At 49.9% G+C, this 22,722-nt stretch overlaps 1 protein-coding gene across 9 annotated transcripts; it reads right to left on the reverse strand.

Annotated features, from left to right (window-relative positions):
- Positions 1–1,309: 1,309 nt before the first annotated feature.
- PPRC1 (PPARG related coactivator 1) lies at positions 1,310–22,714 on the reverse strand. Of its 9 annotated transcripts, none has more exons than XM_074339140.1 (17): positions 22,531–22,714; positions 20,035–20,142; positions 19,703–19,923; positions 18,685–18,953; positions 11,347–11,535; positions 10,628–10,774; positions 10,406–10,507; positions 7,401–10,296; positions 7,046–7,099; positions 6,134–6,191; positions 5,271–5,341; positions 3,573–4,290; positions 2,637–2,774; positions 2,471–2,537; positions 2,231–2,352; positions 1,839–1,990; positions 1,310–1,563 (listed from the first exon to the last, which is right to left on the reverse strand). In XM_074339140.1, the coding sequence occupies exons 5-17, from the start codon at positions 11,449–11,451 to the stop codon at positions 1,460–1,462; spliced, it is 4,734 nt and encodes a 1,577-aa protein (XP_074195241.1). In that variant the 5' UTR covers positions 11,452–11,535; positions 18,685–18,953; positions 19,703–19,923; positions 20,035–20,142; positions 22,531–22,714; the 3' UTR covers positions 1,310–1,459. The 9 variants fall into 9 exon arrangements, with proteins under 9 accessions (XP_074195241.1, XP_074195239.1, XP_074195240.1 ...); XM_074339138.1 differs by having other exon boundaries at positions 22,526–22,714; XM_074339139.1 differs by lacking the exon at positions 19,703–19,923 and having other exon boundaries at positions 22,526–22,714.
- Positions 22,715–22,722: the final 8 nt, after the last annotated feature.

A 22,722-nucleotide genomic window follows, 5' to 3' on the forward strand; every position in this document is an offset into this window, starting at 1 on the left:
GGACCGCAGTTGGCCTGTGGGCTGCAGTTTTGACACCCCCCGCTCTAGACCATCACAAGATCTCCCAACCGCCCCCATTCTCCACGCTGCCAATGGATTCCCAACCTTTATCTTCACCGCCTCCAACAGCCAGGGAGACCCTTTCTCAGATACCACCCCAGCCTCTGGATTCCCATCTCTATGAAAGAGGATCCTTCAGATTATCCGTGGTAGAGGTGGAGTGTTGATTCCACAAACTGCCCCTCCCTCAATCATGTCTTGCCCATGAGACAACCCTTTCCCCTCCTTACTCAGTCTTAGGTTAGCTCCGTGAAGGTAAAAGGGGTTGTGCAGCAAACTTGGGTGACACAGCAGCAATCTGTTCAAGCTATAGTCCTGATAATAACCCTTCTATCTCCTGGGTCACAGTTCACATAGAACTAGAAAACCCCCCAATTGCCTATCCCTTTGTCCTGAATACTCAAATGTCAATGCCCAGGCCTGCCAAGTCAATTCCAAATTCTACCATATTTCAGTTCTCATTAGCAGCAGACAGCAATTCCTTCAATCCTACCCATTACCCCTTGACTACTTCGCATTTAATGCCCCTCAGGAAGGGGAAGGATGAACTTTCTCAGGGAACACACCTCTCCTTTGCCTTTCTCAAAATAGGTATTCCCCTCTCACAGATGTAACTCCTACATTCCCTCTTCCCCAGAGGTCTACCCACATGCATGCTTTCTTTAAACATCTGAGCACCTGCTGTGTGCCAAGCATTGTGCTCAAGCTAAAATGTACAAGTCTATTTAGAAAATCTTTATTCAGAACAAGTGTAAGTTTCCTCTAGGTCCTTGGTATTAAAACCCTTTACTAGGACCAGTAGCATCAGCATCCCCTCGTTTGAAATGCAGAATATAAGGCCCCCATCCCAGAAGTCAAAATCGGAATTCTAAAAAGATCTCCAGATGATTAAAGTGCCTTTTTAAAGTTTGAGAAGCACTGCCCTAAATGACTGATTTCACTGAGGAGCCAAGTTTCAAGTCCAATAGGATTTTGCACCTGACCAGAGGGGTCTTAGTAACTCAATGGAGGTAAACACGACACTGAGTTCAGAGAGCAAAATTGAGTATGTCTGACACTAACACCATAGAAAGAAAAGAAGCACAAAGAGCACGTTGGAGTTCTCTTTAGTTTATGTTTATTAGTTTGCGTAGTGACGTAGATCTTCCAAACACGGGGGAACCCCTCAACCTCACCCATCTTACATAGAAATGCAAGTTAACTTGTTTCAATGCCTGTTATAAAAAAACAAACCATACCCTTTAAAAAATCTGATTTAACACATTTTTTATTTCACGTTTTTCCATTTCTTTATAAAAGTCATCTCCTCACTAGCAGCTCTCTCCCCTAGAGTGGGAGAAGGGGATGGAGATGGTTGGACACCTCCAAATAAAAGGGGGAAGGGGAGAAGGGCCCAGGGTTACCTCCTGAGGTTCTTCTGGGCCTGTTTCAACAATGTGTCAAAGTCAAGAGAATCAAATTTGCTCTTTACAGGAGCAGGGTCAAAGTCTTCCCAGTTGGAGTCTATAAAGGTAGAGAGAGACAAACATCAAGGTCTCTGACTGCACTTCCCAGCTACAGGGTCCTCAGCAGGTCCGCCACCTCCCATCCCAATAATGGATGGAGCTAAAATCACCCTGATTTTAAGTAAAAAATATGAGAGCCCCATTTCTCCTCTTCCCATCCCTTAGGTTCTTCGCATGTCCGGTGACAAGTCTGCCTAGCCCACTCTCAAAAGGACTGGGAACCCTTCCGGGGATATCGAGTACACCAAAGCCTCAGGGCCTCCCTCCACTTACCAAGATCAGAATAGCTTCTCTTGCAGAACTGCCTGCGGCCCCCAAAGCAAAGATCAAAGGGCTGCTCATCTGCCTGCCTCAGCTTGTGGCCACTCTCGATGGCTGCAAATGCCTCCTCAGCATAGCGGTAAGTGACGAAGCCATAGTTGTCACTGGTGGGGAGGGTGAGGCAGAGGCTGGTTATGTGGGCAAATGCCATGGAGGAGAAACAGCCCCCAGGGTACAGAGAGGGACTGGAGTGATTCTTCTAATTTCCCAAATGGCCAACCCCAAATATAGGAATGAAGTTGTCCAACATTGACCGTATACCGGAGCAAGAGGAAACGACAAAGAAGCATCAAGGTACATGAATGGGACAAAAAGGACATCCTGACCTTCGGGCCCAAGCTTACCCTTGGACACGGAAGTGGATGGTGCACTCTTCAATCTCTCCAAAAACAGAGAACCTCTGTTTCAGCTCTGACCGAGTCATGCGGCCAGGTATTTTCCCAATGAAGACCACTCTTCTCTCCTCCTATGTTGGGTCAAGGAAAATTGACACACCATGAGCCAGGGCCAGAGCTACAAATGGCTCTCTGAGCTCATGGCTCAGAGGCAAGCCCCCTCCTCCCACAACCTATTCCTCTACTCACTATTGCACGCTCCTTCTGCAGCACTCTTTGCCTTTGGTAATGGTCGTGTGAACGATAAGAGCTGTACCTAACAAGAGAAGAAGGTGCCATCAGTCTCACTGACATTAGACAGCTCAAGTTTCAGAACTCTCAGGAACTTGCAGTGACTCCCTGAACACATGCTCACCGCCGCCTCCTGTCACTTCTCCGGCGGGGGGATGGGGAACGGGACCGGCTTCGGGAACTAGATGAGGATGAGGAAGATGAGGAAGATGAAGAAGAGGAAGAACATCTTCCGGAACGTCCAGAGGAACTGCAACTGGACCTGGAGAATAAAAGGGCACAAAGGAATGCTGGGAGAGGTGCAGGTGTATTCCACTTACCTCACCCTGGCCCCAACCCTGCCTCCCTATAAGGAAGCTCAGGGGCAAAGGAGAGCAGAAGAAGTCTAGAAAAACTTCACAGATGACCAAACAGGTCCTCATGAATTTTAGACGTATCTGGAATGTTTTACAATGTTTTGGCATAGATCCTATTTCTTTTCAATAACACAATTAAAAATTGAAAAATATTTCACAAATCAGAAAGAAGAAAAATAAACAGACACAGAGAAATAAAGGCCTCTTTATCTAAGTGGGAAAATCTGGACCTGTTACTGAGAAAAAGATACTGCCAGGAAACAGATGAGGCCACAATGACACCCAAAGGAACTGCCCAGACGCTTTCCTCAACAGAACATTAAAGGAAAGACTATCTACCATTAACAACCCACGATCCCACCTTCCCACATACCACCAGGGAAATACCAGAAATGAGGACTGATACAGTATGCGAAGGAATCAACATGGTCAAGATGACACCCTAATGGGCCTCCCCAAGGCAGGTCTCAAGGAAGCAGGAGACCTCAGGGATACCCCAAACTCCAACAGGGGACAGAAGCTATCTTCTCACAGCTTGCCTCCTTAAACAATCCAGGAAAGGGGGAAAAGACAAAAGCCAAAGACAGAGGTAAAGGCCTTAATGCCTAAAAGTATCAAACTCAATGTGCAAAGGCGTTCCAAGTGAACCAGAGAGTACATGAACTTCCTAAATGGAAAGGACCTAACAGGCTATCAGAGCTCACCTTCGCCACCTCTTGTGTGGAGGGGAGAGGGACCTGGACCGGGACCGGGATGAAGACGACGATGAGGATGAGGAGGAAGATGCTTCACTGGTCCGGTGGGACCCAGAGCTGACAGAACTGCTGCGGCCACGGTGGCCCTGCCAGCCCCTGCTTGGGGGGCTGGCTGACCTGCAGGCTTTTCGATAACAGCGCATTGACCGCTGCTTGGCTGAGGCCTCGGGGGGAGTCCTAGTGTTCGCGTCATTCCGGCAGGGTGAGGCCTCAGGGGACAGCAAGGCAGATGGGGCAAGGCAAGAGACCAGGGAATCTGCCTGCTCATTGCTAGTCCTGTGATCAAGTGGCTCCTGGGAGGCAGCTGTGCGTGAGGGCAGGGGGGCAGCTGGGCCCAGGGACAAGACAGGTTTGATGGTGATATCCTGATGGCGTTTGACATTCCATCGGGAGCCTGCCTCTGGAAAGACTAAGGCAGGCACCTTTTTTGGGGGTGTCCTGCTCCGGACACAATAGTCATGGTCCCCAGAGCCCACATGGACTGGACTAGGGCCATGGACCCCTTCTTGGAGGCGGGCTGCAGCTGGATGTTTGGCCTCTGTAACTCCTTCAGGCTTCAGGGTTCCCTCCTGGGCGGTGGACTTAGGAGATTTGGCTTTGGCCAGCAGTGAAACAGCAGCCAAGGGCTTCCATAACTGGTGGGGAGGGGTAGCTGGAGGGGTGAGCCCTGTGAGGGGAGGGAGGATGGAGATAGCAGGATGAGATCCGAGTCTACACTTCCAAACACTGCGTATATAGGATCGAGAGACCCCACCTCATCTCACAAAGTACACCACAAATGGTCAATAGCCCAAATTCTCCCACCGTTGCAACTACTCGTTCTCGAGGGGCCCTATTTTGGGGACCAGCAATAGAAACCAAGCCAGCCAGGGTCTTTCTGAACCCCTCAACAGTTCACTGCCCAAACTTAGCTGGTGACCAGGTTCTGTCTGACCTACCTCTCCATTCCTAGAGCCACACTTTCCCCCAGCACTGCCTGACTTCCGAATGCATCTTTTCTGGACTCATGTAATCATCTTCCTATGAACCCCTACCTGAAGCTTTACACCCGTCCGCCTGTCTTCTACATCCCTGCTGGAGGGAGCACCCAAAAACCAATCTGGTAAAGCTTTTTCAATGCACAGGATAAAGTCCAAATAGCTTACCATTTTATTCCAAGTTCCCATAATCTGACCTCCTACTTACCATTCCAGCTTTATCCCTTGCTTTAGCTCTACCCACCATCCTAAGCAGCCACAACACTCCCGATAAACTGAACCACTGGCAATTCCCCAAAACACACCAAGCTTGTTTTATTTCTTTAGTTCACTCAAGTTGCTCCATCTACCTAGAATGCTCGATCCCCTAAACCTACGTGATTGGTATCAGTGATTTTCTCAAGGCTCTGCTTTGGGGATTACCTTTCATATACCCCTCCCGACTGTCCCCCTTCAGGCCCCAGTATAAACCACACAGACAACCTCTTTACCATACAACCTCTGATACTCAACATATTCATTTCACACTTGCCCCCTGGACTGTGAGAACTTCAAGGATGAGGATCGGATCTCTGTATCCCAACACCTACACACACTTGGTGCAGAACGGGCTCTACAAACATTTGCTGCATAAACTAGTCAAAGGCAGAGTTCCCCACCCTGAACCCACCTGCCACGTTGGCCAGTTCTGGGGCTTGTAACCGGTCTAGGGGCCTCTTCTCCTGGGGAGGGTCAACGCTGCTGGCGGGGGGGAAAAGGGAAAGCCTGGTTCATTGCCTCCTCAACATCTTGTACAGCTGCTTTCCTCACAAAGAATGGAAGAGGGGCGCGTGCAGAGGGACAGGATGACCAAACTGCCCCTATCGTTCTCCTCCAGCACAAAAGGCAGCTTAGCGGCTGTACTGAAGGTTGGGTCTTAGCTCTGCCCAATGCCAGGAAGCCGGCGACTATGACCTTGAATACCAACCCCCCACCCTAACATCAACCTCCTTTAAGCCAGGAGCCTCGCCTGCCTGGCTCAAATCAACCCAAAATCAATGTGGAGAGGAGAATAGGATGCTTGGCATCCTATGCTTGGCAGAATAGGATGGGGTACCATGAACAAGAAAAATGAGATTGGGGAACAAGGAGGTCCAGGGTGCCTGTGTCACCCAAGGAGTCAGGAAAGCCCTAGCCATGAACATCACCCCCCACTTTCTTAGACCATCACCAGTGTTTAGCAAGTTTAAAAGTTTGTTACATGAAAGAAAGAAATCCCCAAAGGCACGACTTGCCAGACGATACAAGGCACCTCCAGGATATTTGGAACCCCAGACTGGAATCAGCCAGAGGCTAGTTGGTACACATTCTCCTACCTCACCACCCAAGACAGTGCCCAATAGGGATGTACTGAGCATGGGGAGGGGAAACAGGGAAAGATTCTAGAGCTGTCTAAATGTCCCTGCAACAGAGGCATCCAGTGGACGGTCCCGGAGAGCCGGCCGGCTGCTGACCAACAGCTGTAGGATAACTTGCTCGCGTCTCTATACTTACCCTGAATTTCCTACAGCCAAGCTGTCAGCAGGAGCCGGGGGAGGACACTCCTTTTTGGCTGCAAGGAAACCATACTATAATAGTTAAAAGCCCAACCAGATGTTCCAGATTGAGGAGGCGTAGAAGAAGGCTTTGCGACCCAAAGAAGGAAAATCCACTTTGCCTATATATTCCACTGGGCTCTCCCCAGAGATCCATTCTCCTCCAGTGGGTGCCCAGCTACTATTTTCAATTATCTCTTCTCTGCTCAGAAAAATCCACACTCCCCACTGCATCTGAGATACGATTCCAAACTTCTAAGCCTAACATTCAAGGCTCTCCATGACCTACCTAACTTCCTAGTCTTGTAGCTTACTCTTGTTCTACAGTAATTATATTTTATATTTTGTCTTGAACTACAGATACCCATTACCAATTCAGGAGTCATTTCTGCAGATTTTTCTTCCCAATTAGACCATCCGTGCCTTGAGAACAGGACATTGTATCCTCCACAGCACGTAGATCCATGCCTTGCACTGAAAGAGCGGAGCTATCCACTGCCTTCCACATATTCCATACTCAATTATTCCTATGCCTCTGCCTTTATTCACCACATATACTCTATAAAATCCTGTTTTTCAAGGCCTAGGCTGAGAGCTACTTCCCTCTAAAGAAATGTCCCCAAAGAATGCAACCCACTTGGATCTCCCCATTGGTCTACTTTTGATAGTTCTCCCCATGCTGTACCACCACCCTCTCCCTGGCTTAGATTGCAACACAGGTGAATCTTGTCTCCTTATTTCAATTAGGGCGCTGCTCTCGAGGCTGAGACCGCCCCCCCCCCCCGCCCCCTCAGTTTAAGTACCAACAGACTGGGCCAAAAGTAAGTATCAACAAAAAGGGGTTGGAGCAAAGCTACTCAGATTCCCTCACCTTCTGATTTCTCAAACTGCTCCAGCAGACTGGACAGGTCTGACGCCTCAATTCCTGTGGAAGCACACACACAACACAGGATTAGAGAAACCAGCCCCTATCCACTCAGTACACAGGTCCCAGATCACCTCACTTCTCCCTGTATGCTACTCCTGAGCACTGTACTAAGTAAACCAAGACAGCAACACAAAGCAGGAAAGAAGGAAATAAACCCAGAGCGCTACCTCTCAAGAACCCTCCAAAGAAATCCAACAAACGCCAGCCCCACCAAGGTGCTTTATTCTGTTCTATGGAGAATATTCCCCACCCAACCCCCATGCCCTTCTTCACACCAACTTAATGGCGTGGCACTCACCAATCTCACTGATGAAAGCCTGCACCACATCCTCAGGACCCTGGGTACGTGGGGTAGGCAGGAAGGAGAGTTTCCTTACACGGGCTGGGTGGACAGCAGGCAACTTGGTGACAGTGCTCTGCCGTGGTGTGGGTGTGGGAACAGCCTTGGCAACAGGAGAGGGGGGCTCCTCCCGGGACCTATTCTCCTGGGTGTCAAGTTTTAGACTCTCTGATGCAGGCTCCTGAACAGCCACTTTCTCAGCATACAAACATGGTGGAGCCTTATTCTGGGGGCTCTGAACTGGGGAGGACACCTTGTGTTTCAGCTGGGGAGATGCAGGCACTGGCTTAACCTCCACCTTGGTGGGCTCTATCTGTGGAGTTCCCTGGCCAGCCGACCCAAGACTGAGGGGAGCAGCCATCGGCACAGGAAGCACACTTTCAGGAGGGCCAGCTGGGATGCCACTGGGATCCACCGTGGGTGGGGGAACAGCTCTCCCAACAGAGGCTAGAGGCAAAGGAGGTGGGGGCACAGTAGGCCAGAATGGAGGGCGTTGCAGCCCTGGACCCCAACCCAAGGGCCCATAAGTACAGCTAGAGCTATAAGGTGGGACTGGGGCAGGAGGGGATACCCAAGGCACATTGTAAGTGGGGGGAACAGCATAGGAGCCAGGAGTACCAGACACTAGGGGCACCGCTGATGGGGGGGGCAGGCAAGGATAGCCAGAAGGGGACACTGAGGGATAACAAGGCCAGGGTGGCATGGGGGCATAGTGAGTATAGGGATCAGGTGGCACTGGGCCCACAGACATAGGAAGACTAGGAGGGTGCAAGGGTGGTGGGGGCTGACCTGTGACCCCTTGCCCACTTGCGGAAAGGGGCAACATAGGGGTCATGCCCAGCCCACCTGGTGGAAAAGGCAGAGCAGTGGGTATTGTAGGGGGTATGGACTGTACAGTCGGAGGTGGAGGTCTTGCCGGCAGTGGCATCTCTTGGGATGACACCTGCTCAGTGGGAGTTGAGGCCATAGGTTTGCTTGCTGGTGGCTCAGGACTAGAAGCAGGGCTGGGACCCCCAGACACAAAGCAAGCCTCCGAAGGAGTCTCAGGGCTTCTCTGTAGAGCTGTCTTTTTGGCTGGGGCTGGTGGCATGACAAGACAAGGGATGTCTGCCAGCCCTGTGGGGGTCTCTGGGAGGCTAGGCCACTTCCCAGCTGGGGGCTGCGAACTCCTTTCTTCTGCCTCTGCTTGGCGCTGCTGCCTTCGTCGCCGATATTCGGACAGACTAAGAGGCCGAGGTCTGGCTTCCTGGGTTGTGGCAGTGGTACCACTTTCTACTTTCAGAGGACCCACAACCTCTTTGACTTCAGAAATGATGGCCTTTGGGGAGTCCAAGGACTCTGACTCCAGAAGGAACTGGGGGGCTGGACTCCCCTGGGCTGACGACACTGCGGCACGTCTGGGATCAGTTGGCCTAGACTTAACTAGCACAGGGTTAACTGGAGCCAGATCATTGGAAACAGAGTCAACTGGTGCTGGGTTGGCCGAGACAGAGTCAACTAGTGGCAAGTCACCTGAGATAGGAACAACTACTGCACGGTCAGTTGCTGCCAAGTCAGCTCGGACTGGCTCAGTGAGCACTGGGTCAGCTGGGAGATGGTCATCCAGCTCTGTGTTAGCTGAAGGAAAGTCGACCAGTGCAAGGTCACCAGGTACAGGGTGAGCTGGAACAGGAGCAACTGCAGTGGGACCAGCTTCCACGGAGTCGAGTGGCATGGGGTCGGCTCGAGCAGAGTCAACCAATGAGAGAGAGTTGGTTTCAATGGTGTCACCCAGGTTGGGGCACAGGTCTAGAGGACCTTCTTTAGCAGGACTAGCTTGTCCAGCACTACTCTTCAAGTTCCCAGGGCTAGGTTTCTCCACCGTAGCTGCCCAGGCCCGAGCCCAAGCCCGGGGCTTCCCTCTACCACGAGGCGGCCCCACCTCTCTTTGAAGTTCCTGCTGAGGCAAGGTACCTTCCTGAGAGGTCACCTCTGTAGTCACTGTAGGGTGCCCACGAGAGGATGACCTCAGCCTCCTGGCATAGCCTTCTGTACAGGCTGCTGGCTGTTCCTTGACCTTCTTTCTCCTGCCCTTTCGAGCTCTCTGGGAACTCAGCACTGCGTTGCCTGGTGGGTTCTGAGGCCCCCTGGGTGCCGCTGGCTCCACAACCTCCCTGGGCTCCAACAAGCAGGCTGACTCCAGCTTTTCCTCTGAATCCAGTGACAACCCCTCTTTCTCAGGGCATAGGGCTTCCTTGGACATAGCAGCCTCTGTCTCTGACTCTAGTGTAGGCATGAGCAGCTGCAAAGCCGGACTGGCCTCTAGCAAGTCATCTAGGAGCACAGGCTGGGGTCCAGCAGGTATCTGCCGCACCACAACTGGAATCTCCAGGTCATTGCCAGCTGTAGCTGCCTGGCCCACAATCTCTAGCACCATACAATCCTCAGGCAGTGTCAAATCATCCAGCTGCTCCTGAAGCTCATTCTCGAGGGATGTCAGGTGGGTCAGGTTGGGCAGGCAATACGGGTGCATGGCCCGCACCAGCTCACTCAGGGAAGAGATGCTCTCGTCACCAGCTGCCCGTACGGCCATCTCTGCTGCTGCTGTTTTATCTTCCTCCTCGGGGCAGGCCAGGTGCATGGGGAAATCTGGGATGCCGCTCATGGAGTTGTCATGCTCCCCAGCAAGCATCTGGCCACTGAAGCTGGCCACCTCCTCCTCTTCTTCCCCATCACTACGCTGCTGGGGAGAAGGGGATTGGCCCCTGCGGGGTCTGGATCTTGGGGGTCTCCAGCTAGGAAGTTTGGGGGAAGAGGTCTCCACGAAGGAGGGGGGGGAGAAGTCCCAAGGGGGATCTGCGAGAGACATCTCAACCTGAAGGAGAGACAAGAAGCCACAGGGATTTTCTCCAGGAATGTTTTTCCAGACCTGTCCCCACATACTCCTCCCTCCTGGGATCCCGAGGCTACTGAGTCAGGCTTACCCCACTCACTCTACTACTGCCTGTGCTGGGACCCAGTGGGTCAACTGGAGTGATGAGGTCACGTTCTGAGGGTGTCCGAGAGAGAGTGAGCAGCTTGTGCAGCTATGAGGGAGAAAAGGACCTGAGATGAGCTTGTGCTTCAGCACTTTGTGAATAGGTCCACGGATGTGGTTCTAACCTTGGCACCAACCATACATCCCCTTGCCCTGGTCCCACACTCACAGAGGAGCCCTCCCGAGGTGACACAAGTAGCTCCGAGTCAGGAATGCTGTCAAATGGAGACAGGTTCTCAGAATCTGCATTGTCCAAGATCTCCGTCAGAGCTGTGAGCAGTGACATTTCATTCTGGTCCTCCAGAGATAACCTGCTCTGCTCCAGAAAGACAACAGGAAGGTTCCACCAACATCCCTAATGACCTACTGTGCCACTGAGAAGAACTGGATGCCAAGAGAATCAGTCTCCCAGGCCCAGTTCAGGTAAATGTGACAGGGAGACATTTGCGTCCCGGGGACATGGGTTCCAATCTGATTTACTACCATCCATGACATCTCTAGTGTCAACAAACCTGTTAGAATTGAGTCTTAAACTTATGTTTCACACGCTCCCGCTCCCTCTACACTCAAGTAAGAAGTGGGATGCTCAGTAGACAACTCTTGGCTAAGCTGGAATTGGGCTCAAAACAGTGATCAGAACCTTCTGGACATGTATGTCAGGGGCCCAGGCAGGGGGAAAGGCCTTGGACTATAGTCCAAGCCTGCCAGGTCATCCTTACATGGGACATAATCTGGCAGCCTGCAGCCCGACTCTCACCTAGAGACAAAAAACATATTTCAAGGACTCAGGTTGGGTATCCAGGAGCCAAGGTTCTAGAAGAGCCACTGAGTCATAGGCTCCCATGCAGAGCTCCTGCCTGAAGACCTCCCAGCCCAGCTCCAGCTCACCTCCCCAAGGCCCCCAAAGTCCTCGATGAGAGAGATGAGGGAGGCGTCCATGTAGCTCTGCATGGTCCCCAGCAGGGTCTCATCCTGCAGCATTAGCTCCTCCATCTCCAGGTCCTTGTCCTTCAGGCAGGGGCCCAGCCGAGACAGACTGACAAAGCCAGAATTATCCACCTCTTCATGCAGCAGCACCTGGGGCCAAGGGGGGAAGGTCAGAAGGGCGTGATGAAGGCTGCAGGACACAGGTCCCCTGGGCCAGCTGACTGAGCTGCTCTGTAAACAAGGTGCCAGCCGTCCACTAATGGCCCCACACCTGGCAGGAGCCCTACCACAGCCAAACCTCCAGACTTGCTAGGCAGAGAAAAGTATAGCCCAGGAGCCAAAGCCCCAATCAGGATGGCAGCTTTCAAGGATATCTGGGCAAAAAAGTTTGGACTCCATCCAGAACAGGTGGAGTCACAAGAGATGATTAAACTAGGGAGTAAAAACATCAAAAAGATCAAGATTGTTCAGAAGAGTCATCTGCTGGCAGTGTGAAGGCAGACAGTCTGAGGGGCACACCAAAGGAGAGACCAGCAGGCAGGCAGTTTCAGAGTTTCAGCCACCACCACCTTACCTCCCTCAAGTCCTGCTTAGGCCTCTCTTCTCTGCTTAGCTCAAACTTCACCTTTCCCAAAAAGACACCTCAGGCTGCCCCAACCCAAAACGATCTCTCCCCTGAGTTCACACACATTTCTGTACCACTCCCTTTTCTGGATGTCACATTTTGCCCCCTCCCCAGCCCGTGACATTCTTTCCATCATGACTAAAACTAGATTCCAAGTTCCTTTGGGGCAAATAATCCTTTACATTCTATTAGCTTATATTTTTCTGGGCTCTTAGAAGGGTTTAAATTGTGCATGTACTTCCTGGTTATCGCCTAGCACAGTGTCTTATACACAGTTGATTTTCACACTTCACACTTTCGTTTGAAGGCCCTACAATGTGCCACCCAACCTCTCAATGGTAGTCCCAAGGGAAAAAAAAAGTCTCTTCCCTACCACACCAGGTGAGAGCAAAAGATGAGAAAGCTTGATTCTGTAGATGGAAAAGCCCCACCCCATCACTTCCCTGAGAACTAGAAATGTCATCACCCTTGTTAGGCAGGGAGCCACCCGTCCAGGCCTGTCAAGCATATGGGCGTGGGCAGGGCCAGAAGTGGCTGGAATGGGGCTGGCAAGGCTAGAGGCCACAGTCCAGAGGCACAGGTATCTCCACTATAGGAACAGATGATGCAAAGGCTGGAGAATAGGAACAAACACGGACACGCCAGCCCCCTTTCCCCTTCTGCAGCAAAGGAAAACTCTGCACCTCTTCCAAAAAGAAGAAAAAAAAGCAACAGGTGTAACTACACCCCACACCCACCCTCCTAACTAAGTGGAGGAGTTCTGATACCCAGGGAGAGAAAAAGGCTAGATAGGGACACTTTAAGAGGCCAGGCCCAGAGGTGAAGTGAAAAGTGGCAAATTTTAGACACTAACTCCTCCCATGCCTTCACAATCCTGTAATTACAACCAGCAGCTGAATAGCACCTGGCTCAGCAAACACTCCTGGGTGAGCAAAGAGGCTGCATCCCGACTTGCCCTGCCACTTACCTGGCCCAGCCACTGGGCCAGAATCTCAAGACAATGCCCAGCTCTACAGACCACTCATCACTACCTCCATTAGACAAGTACTAGAGCCCCAGTTAGAGACAACCCCCTTTTCAGCTGACCTCACCCATCATTCAATCCCCAAACAACACAGCTCCCAGGCTACCATGATCATCTAGGGACTAAGCCCAGGCCAAAAGTGAGCCAGCCACCGGCATCTTTAACTTCAACAACTTCCCAACTGGCTTTCCCACATCCAGTCTTGTCCTGGCATTGTTCAAAACCCGCTACAAACTTTTAAAAATACAATCTGATCACTTCCCAAGACCCTCCCTAAGTCCCTCCCATGGTATCTTTCTGCTCTTGGCATTAGGTTTAAACTCCTTAAAATGGCTTACAGGGGTCCTGGTCTTCCCCACCAGCCTCTTCTGCCCCAGTGTGTCTTCTCTCACCAACTTGCCTGTGTCTCTACACACCAGCCATGTAGATCTCTCAGTTTCTCTGATAAGCCATGTTCTCTCCCACTTCAAGCCCTTCACATCCTCTTCCCTCTAATGCAAGTGTCCCCCACCTGCCACACAGCCTTCAAGTCTCAGCTTAAAATGTCCTTTCCCAGACCCTGCATAGTAGATTACTACTGCTGAATTACATAATCCCAAATATGCTGCACTTCCCTTTTTGTCCCACTCATCATTTATTGTGCCGAGCCCGTAGGACAGACACCACGTGTGGTTTACCATAGTAGCCCGTGTCTGAACATAATGGTACCTCAATAAATACCTAGTTGACTAGCTTCTACCTACCCTTCTTTTTGTTGGGGGAGAAGGGGAGTGGCACAGGGAGGAACAGGACAATCCCTCCAGAAGACCCCTTCCAACCCCAAATGACCACCCAACTTGGATTACTGCTGGTCATGGATCCTTCCTACCTCTCCCCCCAAGGGTGGGCAGCACCAGTCCCACAAGTTGTGACCTCTGAGAAAATGTAGGAAAAGGGGGTGGGCAGCTCCCAAGTTAGAGCCCCAGAAGCCATTCTCTCCTGGGCAAGGGCCTGGATTGGTCTGCTTGAACTAACATTACCTGGCAACCTGCAGCCCAACTCCCACCTAGAGAAGAACAAAAAAAGTTTTCAAGGACTCAACTTAATTGCTTTAGAGAGATAACAGTTCAAACTAAGTCCTGCACACCTCCACTCTGGGAGGGAACTTTTAAGAAGCCCTTTGCTGAGGGGTAATAAGATAACACGTTTTAAGTATGGAGAACTGAAGGACAAGAAGAAAAAAATCCAACAGAAAGAATTCCCCTCATCCCATAAATGTTCAATTAGTGTTGAATAGTTCTCAAACCGCCTCCAACTTTTACCATCCCCAGCAAAAATTCCAGAGAGCCTTAAATACAGCCCACCTCAATGTGTATGTCAGTTCACAGAAGTAGGCCTTCGTTGCCTCCTCAAAAGAGATGCTGAAGGAAAAAGTGAGAGGGAAGAGGATTCCCTTTCCTTTTCTTAATTCTGTCCCATGTACATGTTGACAACTCCCCACTCCCCTTGAATCAAGACTAAGGCAGAACTGAAGGCAACCAAAACGCCAGTGCTCGTGACTCATAACCCACCCTAAGCTGGTCAGTCTGAAGCCACCACAAGCTCATTCCACAGCCCTTCAACCTACCTCAGTCCTCCACCCTCCCCAACACACTCCGCCATCTGCAGGGAACAGACTCCCCGGACATCTGGAAAGTCCTTCACCATCCGCTGTCTAGAGGCGCCGCGGACCAAACGCGGGAGGAAAAAAACTCCTCCATGGCTCTCAACAAAGTTGACTCAAGCAGCCTCTACCTTCCTTCTCGGCCAGGGGCCCCCAGCCCGGTGCGAGATGGCGGGACCCGCTGAGACACACCCAGTTCCCGGCAGTGCGGCTCTAGCGCGGATACGAGATGCCGGCAGCCTGGGGCGGGAGCCACGTGGACATCCCCTCCCCGCCCCCACGTGGACCCGCGGCCCCCCCAACCTCGAGCCCAACCCACGTGGGTGCCGGGGCCGCCTAGAGGGGGAGGGGTAGCAGACAAGTTCTCCCGGGAAAATCGCTCCCCCCACCCCACGTGGCTCCTAAAAGGCACTGCGGCGCGGGACTAGGGGGCTAAGGGAACCCCCACTCGGCATCCTTAGAGGGAGATCTTAGCCCTCGACTCCAAATCTGAATCCTTGACACTCTCCCCCTTCTCCCCCGCATCACGGGCCATGTTTCCGACACCGGTCTCTACCCCTCCGGCGTTCCGAAGGCATGGCCATAGAGACCTTGCCTCTGCCCGTGTCTCCCCAGCAAACGGCCCAGGTTCACTCGGCCCAACCCGTCTCCCACAGCCAGCCGGCATCGACTCGAGAGCGCTTCCTCCCTTTCCTGTGGCGTCCACGTGTCACCGCCCGGCACACGCCGCTTTGCTGCCAGCCGCGGGCCGCCCGCCACTCTCTCACCTGCTCCCCGCCGCTCACAGTGCCCACAGTCCCATATGGCGCTTGGCTCCGACTCCCCCTACTGCTGCCGCGGACTCCACCGCCAGGGTCGGGGCCGGGGCCACCAGTCGGAGGCGGCACGACTCGATCTCTCCGTCCCCGGCGCGCCGCCATCTTGGCCCCTGAACACCCAGTGCAGCTCTGATAGCCGGCGCCGCCTCCGAGTCGCCTGCCTCGCCCAGCCGATTGTGGGACGGGAACTACAACTCCCGGAAGACACTGCAAGACTACGAATCCCAGAAGGTCATGCGGCGAGATCCACTTGCACCCGGAAAGAGGGCTCTGGCCTGGCTAGGGAGTCTGGGAGTAGTAGTCACTTTAAGCAGAGCCCGAGTGGCACATGCTATAGGCTAACTGTAATGCTTCGTTTTTGCTGTGTAGTGGGGACCCAGTTGGGGAGCGAGAGGTAATAAGGGAAGAGTTAACATTTGCGCACTTTATCGGAACGCCCTCTTTGCCTGATGTTTTTTACCTGCTGTACTGTGCGTACATTCCTTTCACCTGAGTCCAAGTGGGCCTATGTTTTGAAACAGCACCCCCTAGTGAGCATCCGCGCTCCAGGCTCTAACCCTCATCTAGTCTCATACTGCGGTACTACTGCGAGTTTATTTAATCACAAAACATTAAAGTACTGCGTTCTCAGCGTTTATCTGGGCCGCTCAGAAACCCAGGTTGGCGTCTCATTACCAAATTTATTTCCTGCTAATGCAGATCATCTTGCTGTCCTCCAAAGACAACAGGTGTTCTCCTGCCTTGGTTTTTCTGTGGAATACTGGCACCTGGAAGTATCTTTCATGCCCTATTTTATCCAAGAAAGCCTTTTGGATCATTCCAGCCAACTGTGATCCCTCTCTGTATTTCTACAGTCTATCACTATCTCTACTATTCACTCACTTGCCATTTAGAAACTACTTCATACTGTTTTCCTATTTTTAAAAAGTTTTTTATTACAAAAGTTTAAGAATCATTTCACATGGTACAAAACTATATACATATAAAGTATAAAAAATGTATTTGGTGTGCAAATTCTAGTTCTCCCCAGATTTAACCCTTGTCACCTTCAGTGTGTATTCATCCACACTTTTTCTATGAAAATAAAATTATATAGGGTTGTACATTGGTCTTTTTTTGTTGTTCAAAAATAGGACCACTCCATATGTGTGGCTCTACAACTTGCTTTTTTTCATGTAACAATGTTAATTCACCCATTAACCAAATATTTACTGAGATCTTAGTACGTACTAATTCCATTATATAACTATGTCATTATTTAAATTACATTTATTTCCAGTTTTTGTTTTTTTTCCTAATAGGCCATGAGAAAAGTTAGGCTTGCTGCAGTATATTCCATCCAATAAACATTCACTGGAGCTTGGAATAGTTCTGAAGGCTGGGAAATTCAAAATAAAAGTGCCAGCAGAGTTGGTGTCTAGTGGTGGTCCTCATCCTGGGTTGTAGACGACCACCTTCTCACTGTTTTCTCACAGGGTCTTTCCTTGGTATGTGTTTGTGGGGAGGGAGGGAGAGAGTAAGTGAGGTGGGGAGAGAGAGAGAAGGAAAGAAAGAGAGGAAGAGAGAAGGGAAGAGAGCTATTTCCAGTTTTTATTTAAGTTATATTTATTTCCAGTTTTTCACTATAATGAATTAAGTTACAGTGAACATTCTTATACATGTGTACATGTATCTTCACACTTTTGTACACTTTCTATGGAATAATTTCTTTAAAATGAGATTGCTGAATTAAAGGATATATACGTTTGAAATTTTGGTGGATAATACCAAATGGCCCTTGAGGAAGGTTGCATCAATATACATTCCCACAAAAATATTCATGAGAGGAGAGCATCTCTGTTCTGGACTGAATTGTGCCCACCTCCACACCCACACCAGGCAAAATTCATATATTGAAGGGCTCCACCCCCAATATGATTGTATTTGGAGATAAGAGTGATAAAGAGGTAAAATTAAATGACATCATAAAGGTGGGAGCCTAATTCAACGGACTGCCGTCAGAATTGGAAGAGACACCTGCAAGATAGGGAAAGAGGTCTCACCAGAAACCAGCCCCGCCAGCACCTTGATCTTTGACTTCCAGCCTCTAGAGCTGTGAGAAAATAAATTTCTGTTGTTTAAGCCACTTCGTCTGTGGTATTCTGTTATGGCAGCCTGGGCAGACTAACACAACTGTCTTTTAGTTAGTTTTGTAATCTTTCAGGTGTATTAGTTTTGTCTTTCCAAATAAGCTTTAAAAGCCACAAATTCAGAAACTGAGTCTGTTCACAATTATGTCTATAAAATAGTCCTATGAGGGCAACAATAAAGTTTATTTCCAATAAACTTGGAAATAATCTGCCTATGAGAAATCAGTAAGAACCAATATAAGACGGCACAATTTTTCCTCTGTGGAAGAAACATACTCTAAGAGATGCTCAGTAATGTTGGTGATTTGGGCACTGGTTATTGTCATTATTATGGTGATTAGGCTTCGGGAAGAAGATTAATGGTAAAGAAAAAAAATTGTGCCATTTTTGCTTTGTTCAGCATCTGACAAAACAATGTATTCACCTAAGTATGGTATCTGCATGGAATCTACTCAAAAAGATAAAAATACATGAGTCTCCAGTACCACTGAGACAAGGGTGGTATCATGGCTACTAGTGTCCTTGGCAGGTGCATTCCTAAGGGCCATGAAGGAAAACCTCAGAGACATAGCCACCAAATATTGGAACCTCCAATCATGCGTCCTTGCTTGACTCCATGCTCACCAAAGGCTCATCTGATTATAATAACTGAATCCACATATCATTTTCTATGGGGATAAAGAGTATTGATTAGTGAGACAAAATGCCCTGTTCACATGATCTATATTTCTCAGTATGAATTAACAAATCAGCTTTCTGGTTTATTTACTGAGCACTTACTATGTGCCAGGCACTGTTTTAGGCACTGGAGATGCAGTAATGACAAAAAGACAAACAAAACAAAACAAACATAAAAACTCTAACAAAGCTCACATTCTGGTGGGGAGACAATCTCCAAGTAAACAAAAGAGTCAAAATAATTTGAAAGAGCTGTAAGTGCTATCAGAAAATAAATGGGAGAATGTAAAAAGTAAGAGGAGACAATTTTGTACAGAACGATCAGGTAAGGCCTCTGAAGAGGAGATATTTGCAGTAAGACCTGAATCACAAGGAAGACCTACCGTTCAAAGAGCATTCTGTTGTAAGAACAGCTAGTGCATAGGCTCTGAAGTGGGAGCACATTTGTTGTGTTTAAAAGGAAGACCAGTGAAACTTCTTTAAAATCCAGATTTCAGGGGCCGGTCCGGTGGCTCAGGCGGTTAGAGCTCCGTGCTCCTAACTCCGAAGGCTGCCGGTTCGATTCCCACATGGGCCAGTGGGCTCTCAACCACAAGGTTGCCAGTTCAACTCCTCCAGTCCCACAAGGGATGGTGCGCTCCGCCCCCTGCAACTAAGATTGAACATGGCACCTTGAGCTGAACTGCAGCTCAGCTCGTGGATGGCTCAGTTGAAAGGACAACAACTTGACTTGGAAAGAAAGGACAACAACTTGACTTGGTAAAAAGGCCTGGAAGTACACACTGTTCCCCAATAAAGCCCTGTTCCCCTTCCCCAATAAAATCTTAAAAATAAAAATAAAAAATCCAGATTTCAGATCCCTTTCCCTCTTCAGAGATAGGATTTCCTCTTATGTGAAGGTGGGGCTTTCTACATATTTAACATATTTCCTGGGAGTTTCTTATACACTTTGAAAAACTATTTTGGCTGGGAAAAGAAGGAATGGTGGTGGTTAAATGAAAATGGTGATGATGATGGTCAATGGACAAGAGGGGAAGGAGTCATGTGCTGAGGCAGGAGAAGATAAATCCTATCATATAATTCTTACCATTCACCAAATGCTATAGGACACATACTAGGTTCTAGGCACCCTGTTAGGTGCTGGGGACACAGCCATCAATAATATATATATATATATATATATATATATATATATATATATATATATATATATATATATATATATCATCTACTATCTTGATGGAAAAAGAAGATTCATTCTTGAAAGAACAATGTCAATAAGAATTTGAAGTAGTTTCAGGGGTAAGAGAAATGTGGGAGAAAACAGAAGGCCAAGGTCAAGTTCAGCAGACGGGGTTAGATGGGACAGTTTATAGGGGCTAGAAACAGCAGCAAACTCACCTCTTCTGGAGTTAGTCTCACCAGTTGTTTCTGCTGTCAGCCTCTCTGTGGAGCTCCTCTTCCCTTCCCATTTTCTCACCTCACCTCTTCTCAGTCCCTCCCACTTTGTTTCATTCCCTGTGTCTAGAGTTCATCCTGCACTAATGACTGGTATTTAAAAATGCTGGCATGCTGCTGAGTTGTTCAGTTTTAAATGGTTAATTTACGTCATGTGATTTCACCTAAAAAAAAAAAAATACTCATATCCATCCATCCAATCAGCCAAGCCTGCCATCCTCCAGGACACTGTCATTAAAGACCCTCTACATAGGCTCACCGCCCCCCTACCATACCTCAGGTCCATCTGCCAGGCATCTGTGACTTCTCTTCCTGTTTTTGCTTGCACCACAATTCGCAGACCTGCTCCAAAGATGTTCTCTCCTTCACTAGGTTGGTCCATACTAGAAGTAAGGCAGGGAAAAGAGCTTGGTGCTTAGCTGTGTGACCTGGGGTAAGTTACTTAACTTCACTAAACCTGGTTCTTCAAGGAGCTGAAACCCCTTAATTTAATCACCCATTCAACAGTATGAGATGATTATTTCCTTAAAGGAAACAGGGCTACTAGATCAGCTGGGGTGGGGATGGGAAATGAAGTTCCAGAGGAGATGAAGCTGGAACTGAGATTTAAATGAGGCATTAACTAGTTAGTAGGCAAAGAAGAGGAAGAACAATGTTTTACAAACAAGTTCAAATTTATTAACAACTCTAAACCTCAGTTCTCTTGCTTGTTCAATGGAAGTAACAGCACCTTCTTCCAAAGGTCCTCATGAAAAATAAATGAGACTTCAGATGTGAAACACCTAGCACAATGCCTGGCACACAGTATATGCTCAACAAATGCTGTTTTTTCTTCTTTGCTTTCCACCTTTCACATGTGTAATCTAGGAGAAGGGAATCTTAGATTCAAAGGAGGAAAAGTCCCCTCCAGGGTGGGTTGTAAGCCCCTTCGTCCACCCAGGTAATTGGTGATCATCGTGGAATCTGGCCAAGCTAGTTGTTTGGAATGAGTGGCCTTAGGGGTAAGTGGTCGCAGTATTAGGGGAAGGCAAATTCAGGGACAGCAGAGAGTGAAAGGAGTCAAAGTAGCTAGTCCCTCTCCACACTATCTCTCGTCCTTCAACCAATCCAGCCCACTCCTGACGCTCTTAAAATAACAGATAACCTCAAAGAAAGCAGAAAGGGGCTAATATATATGGAGTACTGACATGGCTGGCATTGGGCTAAGTGACTGGGCATGCATTGTCTAGTTTGATTCTAAGTTGCAGGTACCAATTACAGAGGGTAAAGCTAAAGGGTAAAGCTCAGAGTGGGGAAGTCAGTTGTCCCAGGTCATTTGCTAGTGAGGAGCAAAGCTGAAATATATCCAAAATTCCAGGCCAGGGTTCTGTTGCTTTTGGTTCCCTTTACTCCCTCTAGTGCTGACCTCTGCCTGGGGAAATGTGAGGAGGAGGTAGACACAGGGAGGGGATGCTGTCAAGGAAATATTTGTGTGTGTTTGCCTTCAGTCAGGTCCATCAGCAATCCCTGCCCCTCCCGCCCCCCTCCTTTGGGGGTGGGGATAGGGAAAGCTGGGGTGAGGGAATCCACATTGTGAATGGGAAGGCTGGAGTTAGTGTGTGGCTGTGCTTACAGCTACCCTCCCCCACCATTTCCTAAACACAGGGGAGGGGTCCCCACCCCTAGGAAGGCCATCTTTTCAACCCCCGAATCCGCATCCGCCCATCATTTTACGCTCCCTCAGCAAAAGCTAAGGTGGAGAGAAAGGAATCTCTTAAACACTTAAGCCTCCATATCTGTAACCCTTCCCCAGCCAGTCAAGCCAGCTGTGCAGACTGGGGAAGGAGTGAGGGAACTTTCATAATCAATCCCCCCTACTAAATAACAAGGGGAGGAGGACCCCCTACCCAGTCTAGGCCAGATGCCCTAGGGAGGAGACACGAGCCCAGGTCCACAGCGTCTACTTCTGGGGCCCACCCTGAAGTTTAAAAAAGCTAGCAGCTGGGGACCCCCCAGAAGAGAGGGGGCCAACTCTCTTTTCCAGACGTCTTCCCTCCCCTCTCTCCTCCTTGCTAATAGGTATTTCCTGTTTATGAGGCAGCTACGGCTGAGCTCTAGGGAAGGGATGGAGATGGAGTCCCCCCCTCTCGGGCTGGGTTGGGGAGTCCTTCAGGAGTGCCTGAAGGTTGTTGAGGCTCCTCCCTGGGGAAGGAGCGTTCCATAAACATTGAGCATCCAGACCCCCCACATACACCTTGGCCACAGACCCTACGAGTAGGGGGCACTGGAGGAATCTGCTTCCAGTTCTTCCCAGTCTCCAGGCCCTCAAAGGAGAGCAGCTTCCAGGCGAGGGCGGGGGGGGGGGGGGGAGTAGGGGGAGGCCGGGACTGGATGGAGAAAGGGGGAAGGGAGCAGTGTCTTGACTGATGAGTCAGAGCCTGCAAGGGGGAAAGATGGCCTGCGGATTCCCCCCCTCCCCAGTCCAACCTGGCTGGTCATTCCACCGGCCCCTCCCCCCAACAAAACGCAGATCCTTGGGCCTTAGGCGGGGGAGGGCGGGGACCCCATTTAATTAGCTCTAGTCCCAACTGGTTTAGCAAGCAAGGGAGGGATGGTTAATTTAGGGAGGTGAATTGAGGGGTTACTACAGGAATTAGGATAGTGCTTCTTTTCCCCACCCAGGTTGGGGCGGAGGTGTACAACAAGGGGAGTCCAGAATAAGACTGGGGTCTCAGCAGTCCCTTTTTCCCTCCCAGATCGCGACCGGGGGTGGAGAAAGAACTACACCTCACAGCCCATCCTGGCTCCGCCTCTCCCAGTCCCGGCTCCCGCTCCGGCTCCGGCTCCGCTTCTACGCTCCCAACTCGGCGACGCCCGTAGGACGGACACCGAGTGTGAGGCTTCGCCTCTTATTCCGCCCCCTCGCCCTCCCTCTGGGGTCTCTGCCTCCGTCTCCTTTTTTAAAAGCTGCGTCACATGCATGC

This window comes from Rhinolophus sinicus, linkage group LG07 (genome assembly GCF_036562045.2).
Source record: "Rhinolophus sinicus isolate RSC01 linkage group LG07, ASM3656204v1, whole genome shotgun sequence".
Lineage (NCBI taxonomy): Eukaryota > Metazoa > Chordata > Mammalia > Chiroptera > Rhinolophidae > Rhinolophus > Rhinolophus sinicus.